The 15,606-nt window shown below is 42.0% G+C and overlaps 1 protein-coding gene across 10 annotated transcripts in view; it reads right to left on the bottom strand.

The window, feature by feature from the left end:
- Positions 1 to 15,606, bottom strand: part of r3hdm2 (R3H domain containing 2) — a 272,705-nt gene that overhangs the window by 26,520 nt on the left and 230,579 nt on the right. For 9 of the 10 annotated variants that reach the window (XM_072567272.1, XM_072567275.1, XM_072567278.1 and 6 more), the window contains 3 exons: positions 13,132 to 13,362; positions 5,144 to 5,267; positions 2,179 to 2,336 (listed from right to left, as the gene is read on the bottom strand). In XM_072567272.1, coding sequence (XP_072423373.1) covers positions 2,179 to 2,336; positions 5,144 to 5,267; positions 13,132 to 13,362 — 513 coding nt within the window. The remainder of the gene's footprint in view (positions 1 to 2,178; positions 2,337 to 5,143; positions 5,268 to 13,131; positions 13,363 to 15,606) is intronic. The other variant, XM_072567281.1, reaches the window with a different exon arrangement.

Here is a 15,606-nt window from a genome sequence, read left to right as displayed (position 1 = left end):
GCCACAGTTGGAGTACTGCGTGCAGTTCTGGTCGCCTCACTTTAGGAAAGATGTGGAAGCTTTGGAGAGGGTGCAGAGAAGATTTACCAGGATGTTGCCTGGAATGGAGAGTAGGTCGTACAAGGATAGGTTGAGAGTTCTCGGCCTTTTCTCGTTGGAACGGCGAAGGATGAGGGGTGACTTGATAGAGGTTTATAAGATGATCAGAGGAATAGATAGAGTAGACAGTCAGAAACTTTTCCCCCGGGTACAACAGAGTGTTACAAGGGGACATAAATTTAAGGTGAAGGGTGGAAGGTATAGGGGAGATGTCAGGGGTGGGTTCTTTACCCAGAGAGTGGTGGGGGCATGGAATGCGCTGCCCGTGGGAGTGGTAGAGTCAGAATCATTGGCGACCTTTAAGCGGCATTTGGATAGGTATATGGATGGGTGCTTAATCTAGGATAGAAGTTCGGCACAACATCGTGGGCTGAAGGGACTGTTCTGTGCTGTATTGTTCTATGTTCTATGTTCTAACACGGGACACTGGCTCCCCGTTTAATCAGTACGGGACACTGGCTCCCCGTTTAATCAGTACGGGACACTGGCTCCCCGTTTAATCAGTACGGGACACTGGCTCCCCGTTTAATCAGTACGGGACACTGGCTCCCCGTTTAATCAACACGGGACACTGGCTCCCCGTTTAACCAACACGGGACACTGGCTCCCGGTTTAATCAGTACGGGACACTGGCTCCCCGTTTAATCAACACGGGACACTGGCTCCCCGTTTAATCAACACGGGACACTGGCCCCCCGTTTAATCAGTACGGGACACTGGCTCCCCGTTTAATCAGTACGGGACACTGGCTCCCCGTTTAATCAGTACGGGACACTGGCTCCCCGTTTAATCAACACGGGACACTGGCTCCCCGTTTAATCAGTACGGGACACTGGCTCCCCGTTTAATCAACACGGGACACTGGCTCCCCGTTTAATCAACACGGGACACTGGCCCCCTGTTTAATCAGTATGGGACACTGGCTCCCCGTTTAATCAACACGGGACACTGGCTCCCCGTTTAATCAACACGGGACACTGGCTCCCCGTTTAATCAGTACGGGACACTGGCTCCCCGTTTAATCAACACGGGACACTGGCTCCCCGTTTAATCAACACGGGACACTGGCCCCCCGTTTAATCAGTACGGGACACTGGCTCCCCGTTTAATCAACACGGGACACTGGCTCCCCGTTTAATCAACACGGGACACTGGCCCCCTGTTTAATCAGTATGGGACACTGGCTCCCCGTTTAATCAACACGGGACACTGGCTCCCCGTTTAATCAACACGGGACACTGGCTCCCCGTTTAATCAGTACGGGACACTGGCTCCCCGTTTAATCAACACGGGACACTGGCCCCCTGTTTAATCAACACGGGACACTGGCCCCCCGTTTAATCAACACGGGACACTGGCCCCCCGTTTAATCAACACGGGACACTGGCCCCCCGTTTAATCAACACGGGACACTGGCTCCCCGTTTAATCAACACGGGACACTGGCTCCCCGTTTAATCAACACGGGACACTGGCCCCCCGTTTAATCAACACGGGACACTGGCTCCCCGTTTAATCAACACGGGACACTGGCTCCCCGTTTAATCAACACGGGACACTGGCTCCCCGTTTAATCAACACGGGACACTGGCTCCCCGTTTAATCAACACGGGACACTGGCTCCCGGTTTAATCAACACGGGACACTGGCTCCCCGTTTAATCAACACGGGACACTGGCTCCCCGTTTAATCAACACGGGACACTGATTCCCTGTTTTTTTTTAAAAATCAAAGCACCAAGTGCAGTATTGTACTTTGTACCAATTCATCAGGCTGAATCAAGCAGAAATACAAAACGTTTCGCCAAGAAAGATGCTGGTGACCCTGCTCATGCTTCCTTGTGTTGAGGACGGTGAATCAAGCTTAAGGGTTACTAAGATGCACAGAACCAGTCATAAATACTTTGTTCATAAAATATACTCCAATGACATATCTATTTCTTAGATTTCTGTCGTGCAAGTACAGTACCGTGGTAAGCAAATGTTTTAAATATTTCACCATGTATAACATCGAATAATGCGATGAATGTGATTTAACGTTTTAAAATGAGATTTCTAGCTGTTTGCTTTGAGTTGCTTACCTGATATGATGGAACAGATGAGTATTGGACCATCATCCCTTGCATCTGGTTTCCCAGATTGCTTCGCTGATTATTCATCAAGCCTGGTGTTTGGGGTTGTTGTACACCTATCATCCCTTGGTAGGTCTGCTGCTGGTTTGGTATCACACCCTGTAAACCTATGATTCAGAAAAATAGAGCAAGGTAAGAATTAGATCAGTGGTTGCTTACATGAAGGCAAGTAGCAAAAGCTGAAGGCAGATGTATGGCATCAGGAACCTCAGGAAGAAATTTTATTGTCATATTAAGGTGGATTCTCCCATTTCTTAGATGGATGAATTTACTGCAGGAGACAAAATATTACACAGAACAGTGTACATTTGCTCTGAAATATTGTACATGCCTTCCTACCTCAGTGCCAGTAGTTAAAACTTCTCCTTTTGTTTCTAAAGTAGATTTTGGAGGTTGCTCAATGGTGCAGTGGATTCAGTTAGTATCTGAGATATAAGATCAGGAAGGTCACAGGATTCATCCTCAGATTGTGTTCAGAGTTTTCTCTGCCAAGGTACCACTGGCCTCAGCACTCCTGGGTTAAAGGTGGTAAGAAAATAGCCAAGGTTCTGGCTATCTAGTGAGTATGACTGCATATACATGCGCAGTCTCAGGTGGAAAGAGATTCTGGCTCAACTGTGCTGCTGCTGCAGATGGTACTCATTTGTGATTTTTCACATATTGAATAATGGCACTTGGATGTGGTATTAGAGGCAACTGGTTTGTGAAATCTTATACTTAAGGAAGAAAACCAGCAGCTTTTTAAAAAAAGACATGATCAGAGGAGGTCTCCATGAGAATCACTAGACGATCAAGAACAGATGAGGAGCAAGGAGAGATTTCCAACTTGCCAGCTGGGTATAAAACTGGCAAGACAAGCTGGATGCCTATTCTAGAAACTACATGATTTCCCAGTGGAAATGACCAATCTACAAGCTGGCTTTGCATCCAACCATTAAGTCAAAAGTTTACCTCATTGTCTTTCAAACCTGTTCTGAGTTTGACAACTGAGCATGAAGTGCAGCACAAGCACCAAAATTTTCCATTTGTGAATGTGTGACCAAGTTAGACCATTAGAGGCATCTGAACATTAAAGCTCAAAAGTGCAATATTTCAGGGCAAGTGTTCAGATATCGATTTTGCATTTCTGGAAGAATCACTGCCAATTTACAAGATTACTATGGAATATACCAGAGTCAAAAAGTTTGCAATATCAGCAAAACAAATAAGTCAGGGAAACTATTTTGAGCATTTGAGTTTACACATTAAGACATTGAAACAAATGTTTATATTGCAGTAATGAAGTCAGTTACTAAAGAACTTCCTTAGTGCAATTGAGAGATGTGAAAACAAGTCTCCTTTTCACTGACTTGAGCACAGCAGTCTTCCACCAACACTGGCCTGAGCCATTATTCTAATTTGCTCTGGACCCACTGCTCCAAAAAAGTTCATTAAATACATGAGCATTGGTCCAACAAGCCTAAGTGGAAAACTGCAAACAATTTTTGGAGGTTGACACACATTGTATTTCAATTTTTAATAAAATCTAAAGCAACAATTGTGGCTAAGTTTTAAATAAATATTTACACCAAGAGAAAACTGGACAGATGTCAGCAACTTGTACAGGTCAGTCAGATTAAAATACTGGTGTGTGAATATTTTCCACAATGGGTTAAAATAATGACCTTGCGGTTTAAACAAACAATGCTGTAAAAGTGATGTGCACAACATTTCTAGTGTTTTACAAGAGGTTTGTTCTTAATGACTGTTCCTTGCAAAATGGCATAAAGGCAATACCTCTACAGCACAGTGTGCAGAATGCTAAAAGGGAAGAAAATTAATTTTGATTGAAATGCGACCAAAATACAAAGATTGAAGAGCAACTCCAGATTATATACACACACATATCAACGAATTTGAAGAGTAACATGATCTAAAGACATTGACTTCTAGGTCAATAGACAATAGACAATAGACAATAGATGCAGGAGTAGGCCATTCTGCCCTTCGAGCCTGCACCGCCATTCAATATGATCATGGCTGATCATTCCTAATTAGTATCCTGTTCCAGCCTTATCTCCATACCCCTTGACTCCACTACCTTTAAGAGCTCTATCCAATTCTTTCTTAAAAGAATCCAGAGACTGGGCCTCCACTGCCCTCTGGGGCAGAGCATTCCACACAGCCACCACTCTCTGTGTGAAGTAGTTTCTCCTCATCTCTGTCCTAAATGGTCTACCCCGTATTTTTAAGTTGTGTCCTCTGGTTCGGCACTCCCCCATCAACGGAAATATGTTCCCTCCTGCCAGAGTGTCCAGTCCTTTCATAAGCCTATACGTTTCAATCAGATCCCCTCTCAGTCTTCTAAACTCAAGGGTATACAAGCCCAGTCGCTTCAGTCTTTCCGTGTAAGGCAATCCTGCCATTCCAGGAATTGACCTCGTGAACCTACGCTGCACTCCCTCAATAGCCAGAATGTCTTTCCTCAAATTTGGAGACCAGAACTGTACACAGTACTCCAGGTGTGGTCTCACCAGGGCCCTGTACAGCTGCAGAAGCACCTCTTTGCTTCTATACTCAATCCCTCTTGTTATGAAGGCCAGCATGCTATTAGCCTTCTTCACGACCTGCTGTACCTGCATGCTTGCCTTCATTGACTGGTGGACAAGAACACCCAGATCTCTCTGAACAGCCCCTTTACCTAATTTGATACCATTGAGGTAGTAATCTGCCTTCCTGTTCTTGCCACCAAAGTGGATAACCAGACATTTATCCACATTAAACTGCATCTGCCATGCATCTGCCCACTCACCTAACTTGTCCAGGTCAACATGGCCATTTTAGAAACCAATCCATGTGAGAAAAGGGCAATTTTATGTCTGTCAATTGAACTGTCTAAAATCTTGAAGCCTGCAATGCAATATGTTTCACTAACCTGTTTGTTGTGTTGGCTGAGGCAGCTGTTGACTGCGCTGAGAATTGTATGGAACCTGGGAGAGGGGCCGGTACTGCTGGTTGGAGCTTTGGTACTGCCCAGGGGGATAATAAGAAACAGGGATCTGTTCAAAGAGAAAAGGATAAAATAAACTAGTGGGTAATCTGTAAAGCCAAGGCATTGCAACACAGTGTAGCACTTCTGCCAAATTCAGTAGGCACATCTTCAGGTTACAGAGCCCTGAGGTCATTGTGATGTGATGAACTTATCAGAAACTGTTTTAGATATTTTCTGATCAACCGGTTCAGAATTTTTGGGAATTGAACCCAGGCCTCTTGGTTCAGAAGAAAGGACACAAGAGGCCTCAGTTTGTTTCTGACCAGAGATACTATTACACATCTCTGAATAGTCTTTTTTACCACCACAAAATCACCCATGTTTCTAATTAAAAGAACAATTTACAAACATAGCTCATCAGGGACAGTGCATCAATAAAAGTGAAGGAAAGATAGGACACAGGCCATTTTTTACATAGAGGGCAAGAGGTGATGACATTCCAATTTACAAGTTTAAATGACTTATCTGACAATGCCACATTCTCATTTCCAAGTCACATATAAAACAGTTAGATGCTCTGCTGCAACAATGAACCTTGGTCCAAACCTCAGAAGAGCAATTGCATTTGCAACAACGTACCCATTGCTGCATTATCTCTAACAACTGTTTATGTAATGTGGCAATCAAGGAGCAATCAAGTACAGATACATTGAGTAATTTCAGCGGTGGGTCCATGGTCACCACCTACTGAATAGAGACTGCCAATAATACAGTTATTAACACTGCTGAGGTAGGATTTTTTTTACTCACTTTTCTTCTCTCACATTATCAAAATGATCTTAAGAAAGAACTATCTAGTTATTTTGCAATCCAACTTGTTCAGAGATGTCACGATATACTTCTGGAGAAGGTAGGACTTGAACCTGGGTCTCCTGGCTCAGAGGTATGGACATCACCATTGCGTCACAAGAACTCTGTCTGTTCTACCCTCATTCTGCATGATCATTATTATCAATATCAACTATTATCCCTTCTTAGTATGCCTGATCCTTTCCTTTTATTTTGGACAGAAGCCACCATGGGTCAAAATGTGTCTCTCCAAGCTTACCTCTGTCTCGTGTCATTACTTTAACCTAGATTACTCGCAGTCCACCTTCCCTTCCTGAATACCTGCTCTTGCTCACTGCATCCTAAAGATGACTCCCAGCACCCTCTACCATGCCTATTAATTCTAAACATTAATGCTTTCTGGAGTTGTATTGGTTACTAACTTGCAATTGCTCACCATTGCTGTTGTCTTTAAGAACTATTCTTACTCAATGACTTGCATTTCATATATTGCACTGTTACCATAATAAGACCAAAATATCAGTGACTCCAATTGGTTAATCTTGTACCACATTCTAAATAATGTATCTCCCACATACTCACCTTCACAAATGTGTAGTCCAAGCTACTAACAATTATTCCCAATGCAAATCTCATTCTACTAAATTCTGAAATGTTGACATATTGATATACATAGACCAGACAATTCCAGATGAATGCTAGCCTTTAGGTGGATGTATGGAGCACAGAAGTTGACAAATGCTTTAAGTACAACACAAGTCCATGTTGACAAAGCTGCTTTCTAAAAAAATTCATGGGATGCAGGTATTGCTGATTTGACCAGCATTTATCGCCTTTTTAACCACTGCAGTCTATGTGGTGTAGATGCACCCATGGTGCTATTATGAAGAGATTTCCAAGATTTTGATCCAGTGGCAGTGAAAGAACAGTGATATAGTTCTCAGTCAGGAAGATGGCTGGCTTGGAAGGGAATGTGCAGGCAAGGGTATTCTCAAGCATCTAGCATCTTTTCAAAGATGCCATCAAAAGAACACAGGAACAGGAGTAGGCCATTCAGCCCCTTGAGCTTGTTCTGCCATTTAATTAGATCACGGACTTGTGGCCAAGCCTTTGGCCCATATCCCTGAATACCTTTGCTGAACAAAACATCTCTCTGTTTTAAAATTAACAGCCTTGTTTATTGCATAATGGATCAACTTTCCTTCATAAAACTTCAGGTCATGATCAATATCTCTAACTTTCACAAATAGCTGTTTTTGGACAATAAACTCAAGCCATTTTCATTTAATTCACCCACAAGCAAGATTCAAATCAGCATTGTTTGGAAACGGCCTAGTAAATTTTTAAACGTGCATCACAAGAAATTTAGGTCCCACAAACTCCTTGTGCAATTGCAAATATTGAAATTAACATAATGATATTGTGATGTAGACGGAGAGATTTATATATCATTTATTGGAAGTTTGGATCTTTGAGTTAATAATGTGGGCTGTGTGTATGAAGATAATAATTAACTTGTAAATATTTCTGTAACCATGGTGATTTCTTTAAGACAATTGTTGAGGCCTAGCCTTAGGATTCATAGACCATTGGGCACATCATCGGGTTTTACAACTGAAGCAAACTCAAGGGATCAGTTTTTTAAAAAACGTTTTACTTTGAACAGTCCTGTGAAGACCTTGAAGATGCTTGTATAAGCCAATGCTCCTGAGAAGTAAACAATATAGCGAAACTAGAAACATTAAAGAGTTAATGTCAGTCCCAAACCAGAAATGTTGAGATAAAACTTTGAATATTTTACTTGAAGCTGAGCACATTCAAGTTCAAGTGCACAAATAGATCCAGGAAGAAGCTATCTGCAGTGCCAGTCTATAGGTTAAAGTCAAAAGTGACTGAAACATATCCAGGTATTAGAGACAGAGGCGCTAGTATGAGTACTGCACGAGTGGTGTTTTTAGTGTGCTTTAGGCTTTAAAGAAAAGTTATTGTTTTCCTTTTCAATTTATAAAGGAGTGTTTGGGGATTAATAGAATTTCCAACAAACACTAAAGTCTAATCCATATCCAACAGTCGGATTTTTAAAAAAACTACGGGTATTCTGGTGTTCCTCCAGAAATCTTTTCTGGGATATATTGGTGCGTCATCTGTCAGTGTATTAAATATCTCCTCAGCTTTGAATAGGTTCTGGCACAAAACATCATCATATTCCATCACCCCAATCTCTCACTCATATATTACAGCGTTTATTTTCAAATTTTGTTTTATTCTATGGTCGATGGTTTGGACTCTGTGCATTGCTCAGGTCCCATCCAGATTGCTGGCCTTTCTTCAACTTGTTCTTTCATATCAGTGAGCGTTTTAACTCCTCAATCAACCTCACCTACTCTCACTGGTAATTTCACTCCACATGAATAACATACTTCAGACAGCACACCTGCAGTGCTCACAACATGTATTTCTTCCATGTCCAACTTCTCAATCATGACAATTCCTGAACAAGTAAACCTTTCTTTTTCAATTCTTAAAAGAACTGAGCTGAGTTCAATGTACCAAGTAAGTAGGTCAAATAAAATGAGAACTGTTGGTAAAACTACTGATGAAATCAATTTCACACGAAGGCAGAATTCTACCTGCACTGGTAGCTTACAATAGGAGCCCCTTTCTGAAATTTGAAAGGGCCCCTGACAGGAAAACTTGCAAAAGACCACATTGGACAGAGTGTACAATATCCAGTGAGGCAGTCAGTCCCCAAGAAAGGGGAAGTTATAGTAGTGGGTGAAAAATGGAATGATTGTGTACAATGACAAAACAGTAACCTGTAAGCAGCATGTTTCCCATTGCTACAGATGACATTTGAGGTTGAAGACTACTCTACAGTAAAAGTACAGGTTATGAGCTGATGATTTATTTAATGCAGTGAATTCAGGTCTCTTGTGCCCAGTTGCAAAATAGGTTTGCTCACAGTGAAATGCACTCTCTCTTTTGTGCACATGTCTTGTACACCTCTTCACTGGTTGTACACCTGCTTTGTCAGACTGTTTGAAGTATTAGGCTCAACAATTGCTGTTTTGCATAAATTACTGCCAAGCACTATTTTCTCAAAGGCAGCAAGAAACCATAAACAGGTGAAGGTACTTCACTCGTAGAAGATGATTTCCCAGCAGCATCAGCTGCCATGGATGCAAGGGATAGTCTAATTTAAAAAACATTCAGCCAGGTTGTTCCTGGCCATGGAGCACAGACACTATGCAATGTGGTGTAATAAAGCTATCATGGCTGTCAGCTGTAAAAGAGCAGGATAATGCTTCTGTGCTCAGAAAACACCTAAACATGAAACTAATACAAATTCTGTTTATAAGGGTCATGGAATTGATATGCAATGTTCATGTCCATGCACATACATGTCCACCAAGAGAATCCTGCCATTTAATGAAAGCCCTGTACAGCAGTCACAAAAACAATATTTTGGCATTTGTTTAATACAGGTATTCACTACAGGTTGCCAGTTGCGACAATTGTCTCTTGAGTGCGGCCTAGAAGGATCTGACAACATCAAAGCTTCACCACTGCAAGGATCCAATGAATGGATAACCCTACAGAGTGACTGTTTTGGAAACAGGCAAAGAAGCTGTAGTCCATGTGGAGTAGGTACACCAACAGCACTGCTCGGAAATTAGTTCCAGGATTTTGATCCCACAATGACGAAGGTTAGGTGATATATTTCCAAGTCCAGATGATGTGAGACTTGGAGGTGATGCGGTTTCCATGTGCCTATTGCTCTTGTTCCTCTTGGTAGTAGAGCGTCACAGGGTTTGAGAGGTCTCATCTGAAACCATTCCAATGAGCTTCAAACCTGTCCCTCCTGCCTGTGTGACTCTGCAAACTTAGAATTTATATGCTAAACTTTATTGTTGCTCTGAAACTGAAACAAACATTAATTTTAAAAAGTGAGAAAAGAAATGTTGTGTTTCTTGAAGCCTTTTACATTACTAGGAACAAATATGTGCATCATCCTACAGCTGCACAATCAAATTAAAAAGTGGGCACTTTATTCCTTTACATTATTCAGTTTAACGAAATATTTCAAAATATCAATACAGTACAATAAACTTTCTGACTGTGTGTGTTAGGTGTAGCAATCATCAGTAGGTATCTTGCTGTGGAGTAGGAGAAAGCAGTCATAGTACAAAGATCTAAAATAAGACACAACTCCCCAGAGGTATATCATCAGGAGGAACAGTCAGCAACCTGGGATGAAGGAACAGTGTACAAGGAGACGTAGAGTCACTGTGAACACCAAAACTGATATGCTACCTAGCCCATAAAGACTGTCAATCACCTGTACTGCACTACAGGGACAGGTCAGTCAGTATCAGCAAGAGCAAAAGTCATTGTTGTCTTGAACTTTACAATCGTAGAGGCTTTCCTGGCACCCACAGGGTCATCACAGGATTCAGCTATATTGGCATTTTTGTTGCAAGCTTCCTTGCATACTTCCTCCACCATAGCCAGGCTGCTGCACTGTACCTACTTTGAGCTGTGAGATATTCTGCATACACAATGAAGAATTGCAAGCTGAAAAATATTTTAAATGAATCATCTTTATTTTCTGATGTGGTGTTATATATTTAATCTGCTCATATAATGTTTGTGCTTTGTCTGGTGTGAAACTCCTAATGCTGATTGCGCCTGTACCAAACCAATAAACAGCTCCCAGTCACAGAGTGACACTGGTGGATTGCTGTATAACCAACTGCTGCAGGGTAGGAGGCCCAGTATTCATATTGGTGATTAATTCTGTTGAACCTGCACCACTGCCAGGGCACTTCAACTACTACAACAGCTGCAGAATCATTTTTTTTTCCCTTTTTCCGGGCTCCATGGAAGTGCAGAAGTGTTAGTGATATGAATGCAGGGAATCTTCTGTGGTAGTCTATGCATGGCACAGCTGGAGGGTATTTCCTTATGACAGCGGCCCTCTTTGAGAGGAGATCAGTGGGTATTGGGTGGGTGCACAATTAATTATTGCTTTTATCCAGATTCCAAGCTTATTGAATTTCATGACTGTTCTGAAAGACAAGGGAGCATTCACAACAGATGTATCCACAGTGACTATACATAGTGAGCCCACCAATGCAAACAAACCTCACAAGTTCCATAAAGATACTCCTGTAGCAACAACTACTATTCCATGGCATCATTCAAGAAGGAGACAGTAGTGCCTATTTGGGTGCTGAACTCATTCATAATTCTCAGATAGGATATGGTCCACTGGTGTACCAGTCTTCGTGTAAAAGGCACCCCACTGAAGTGTGCACCTCTATGCAATTTGGGAAGAGCATGCATACCCCAGGCCTTTGGCCTGTACCAGGCACCCCCTTTAAAACTCCCTCAGTGACTTGCCCTGTGCTTCCTCAGTACAACAAGCTACTTTTGCCATACTGAGTGCACTTCTGCTCATGTATGGTTCAAGTAGAGATGTTAATGGTTGTTATTTGGTGAGTGGTGCTCTCCATTTTCAGTCGAAGGGTGAGTAGATACTCATTGCTCTGTAAGGAGAACAGAGTACATGATGAAATCATTTACATATTTATCCAGTTAGGTACTAAATGGTCATAATCATCCTATTTTGCAGAATCACTAGAGGTGGATAACAGGAATATCTTAATATACGGTACATACCACAAGATCTGTATTTTCCTTCAATCTCTACAAACCGCGTGCCTTCTAGCTTGCCCTGCTAAACAGAACTATAACAGTTTTCTCATGAGGAATGAGATATTTGATGTAAAAGGTAGCAGAGCCTCTGACAAGTTGCCACCGTCCATCCTACACAAATATAACGTGTTAAAGTTAAGGTTGACTGGGGAGGAGTGCGCCAGCATATTCAGAGCATAGAAATTCCTATCTTCCCTAGTCTCTGCTTAACTAACTGTGTCAAGTTTTGTTCAGCCTGGTGAAGCAGCTTGAAAAAACTTTACTTAAAAGCACTATATAAATGCAAGATGTTGCTCTCAACATTGATGCAGTCCTGCACTATGGGCTTTAGCCTTTCGCATTGGCTTCTCAATTGAAAGACTCACTCTGTATGGAACCCTTACATGCAGCACAGACAGAAGAGTTTCATCTCATTCTCTTAGATTGGACTTAAACCCCAATCCTGGAGGTGAATAGTCATCTTATAACAACATGTACAGCCCAGTCACCTGCCAAGGGTGAACATTCTGTGAACAAGTGAGTTTAATGAAGTAGCACAATGCAAGTGAAAGCATCATAATGAGGACAGCTTTTATGCACCTATAACAACTTTTCAACAACATAAGCCCCAATTCCAACTGACTAGCGAACACCAGGAAGGGAGGAAGCAATTAAAAGGAACTGGCAATCTTGCTTTGCCATCTTATTTGACCAGCTGCAATTTCTAATTGCAGTAGAGGCATGGTCACCTACTCAAAGGTGACCAGCTCCTTTTCAATTTGTAAATAAGGCTCTGATGACACAATGGCACTTGATCTGCCACTTTAACCTGGGCAGGAAAGCAGCAGTGGCTTCCCTGCTTATTCAAACCTACTAGGAACAAGGGTCAGAAGAGACTCAATTAAGATAAGTTTTACAAAAAAAAAGTCTCTTATGGCAAAGTGGTAGTGTCACTACCTCTGGGCCAGATGTTTTGGGTTCAAGTCCCACATGTCATGGAGTGTGTCGAACAGGTTGATTAACATAAAGACAATGTGAAGAATTCTTGTGTGTCAGGAGGAACAGGATTTGCCATCATCTTTGAACAACTATTTGACCTGATAGAGTATCATAGCCAGCCCAATTCTATTCTTATTCAGTTATCCGTTCAAATACAATTTCCCACAGCAGGCACAGAAGAAGATCATGGGCAGGAATTGTGGTTAATGTTCCCCTCTCCAGCCAAGGAAACCAGAGGCACATGGTAGCACTACCTCTGCAGCCGAAGCTAGCCACTAAAGAATAAACCATGAACATTCTTGGTCTGTTCATCTGCAGTACCACCCTAGATAATACTTTCATTCACTTAAGCCACCAGGAAATTCTGTTTAATGACTAATTTATACCTGCTGAGGAGGCTGTATGTAACCCTGAGGCTGAAGCACCTGCTGAGCTGTGGGATGTCCAGATGTCGAATAGGGAGATGCAGAGAGAGACTGCCCCGGCGAAGCTATGATGTAACCAGGCTGCTGGGATATCACTGGGGCTTGAAATACAGCAGAGGTAGTCTCGGGAGCTTCAGTAGAACCTTGGCGGCTGAGGGTCATCTGCCCGAACTGGTTGCCAAGATCTTCAGGCTAGTTTGCATATAAAAATAGAATTACCCAAACTTCATCTTCACAATTCAAGCAACAAAACTAATTCAGTAAACTGTCAAACACAATTAACTTTTGATTACGTTGGTCCTCGTAATTTTGCACAAAGTACACATATTGATGGAAACATAGAGATAGAATTGTCATCGACAAATGACACATGAATAATAAAAGGTGGTGCTGGAGGAATAAGCTACACATTCTGTTACCCCCCCCAACAATTACATATTCGGTTTGAACACAAATTAAGTTTTTAGTCCAGATATATGTTGCTTTTTTAAGCACTGGGACAATTGAATATTGAAGACAATGAAAGGGAAGAAGTGCTCAGAAGCAGAATGTTATGTCACAAAGACCATTTAGCCCATCGATGGGCTGGAATTCCAAAAACAGCTATCCACCTAATGCCATTCTTTTGCACATTCCATACACCCTTCCCACTGTTTCTTTATTTCCCAGTCTGATTCACTTCCCTTAAGATAATGTGAATTCTACTTCTATCACTGATTCTGGTTTGGTGTTCTGTTTTTGAACAGCTTTTGTTTTTGAAAAAGTGTCCTAGCTTCTCCCCGTCATTTTGGTGATGATCTTATATTTATGTCCTCTGGTTGCTGACTCACTAAATAATATTTTTTTCTTTACTTATTTCACAGTTCTTTATAATTTTGGACATCCAAATGTCTCTCTTAGCCTTAGCTGTTTTACTAAAAGGGGTCACAGTTTCTCTAACCTCTGCTCATATCTTAAATCCTTTCATTCCTGGTGTCCAATATCCAATAAGTGCCTTCTGCACCTACTCAAAGATCTTGATAACCATCCTAATGTGGGGAACCCCAAACAAACAAGCAATTGGAATTTACTTAGGGGCCCTTCTGATCTCCTGCTATAACTTTGAAACGTCAGAGAAGTAGCTTGACTAAAAATATCTAGTAATGCTGACTCTCCAGTTATTCCCAAAGCTACAAACCAGGACATCACAAGAATGGTGTAGAAATTCTCTGCAAATAATTGAACTGCATCCTAATATAGACCTATCATTACTGTGTTGTGTTCATACTCACCCCATTTGGATCACCCTTGTGTGTTTACATGTGTTTACAGCTTTCTCAGCCTGTCATCTCACTTTTACAGGTCTGTGCATATGAACCTTGCAGGATCTCTACTCCAACTGAAGTTTGATCAAGTAGCGTATTCTTCTCAAAATGTCTTCACTAAAACCCAAAAGTTGCAAATTCTGGTGCCTCGAGTGACCTTGTGCGCTGCGCAGCCAAGATGCAGATTTTTTTTTGCAGAATCCACGATAAGGTGCTTGCATGACAGGAAGGGTGTGGATGCAGTGCCCCTCGTTTTGCCAAGAGAAAGCTCTGCGCAATTAGTTAACTGACATACAAACATATTTGCATTCCTCAATGGTCTGCCACTTTCCAAACAAAATGGGAGCAAAATTCAGTTTGATACGCTGTGGGGAAATCACATGCTGAGAACACACATGAAAATGCTGCAAAATGGTGGGATGCACATAATTTCCACTTGTCAGAGTGATCCATTATTCCACTAATCACTTCAAATAACAAAGAGGAAACAGCAAGGAAATAGACACAAGCAGCCTCTCAGGTTGTAAGTTTGCTCGCTGAGCTGGCAGGTTTGTTTTCAGGCGTTTCATATCCATTTTAGGTAACATCATCAATGAGCCTCCAGTGAAGCGCTGGTGTTATGTCCCTTTCTATTTGTGTGTCTTGGTCTCTTAAGGTGGGTGATATCATTTGCGGCTATTTTGCTCAGGGGGTGGTAGATGGGGTCCAAATCGATGTTTTTATTGATGGAGTTCCGGTTAGAATGCCAGGCCTCTAGGAATTCCCATGTGTGTCTTGGTTTAGCCTGTCCTGGTATGGATGTGTTGTCCCAGTCAAAGTGGTGTCCTTCTTTGTCTGTATGTAAGGAAACTATTGATAGCGGGTCATGTCTTTTTGTGGCTAGTTAGTATTCATGTATCCTGGGGGCTAGTTTCCTGCCTGTCTGTCCGACATAGTGTTTGCTACAGTCCTTGCACGGTATTTTGTAAATGACATTCGTTTTGCCGTTGTTTGTGTAAGGGTCCTTAAGGTTCATCAGCCGCTATTTAATTGTTTTGGTAGGTTTGTGGGCTACCATGATGCCAAGGGGTCTGAGTAGTCTGGAAGTCATTTCAGAGAGGTCTTTGATGTCTGGTAATGTGGCTAGGGTTTC

Source organism: Chiloscyllium punctatum, chromosome X (assembly GCF_047496795.1).
Source record: "Chiloscyllium punctatum isolate Juve2018m chromosome X, sChiPun1.3, whole genome shotgun sequence".
Classification (NCBI taxonomy): Eukaryota; Metazoa; Chordata; class Chondrichthyes; order Orectolobiformes; family Hemiscylliidae; genus Chiloscyllium; species Chiloscyllium punctatum.
The sequence above is the reverse complement of the archived record's forward strand: the minus strand, read 5'-3'. Positions and strand labels throughout refer to the sequence as shown.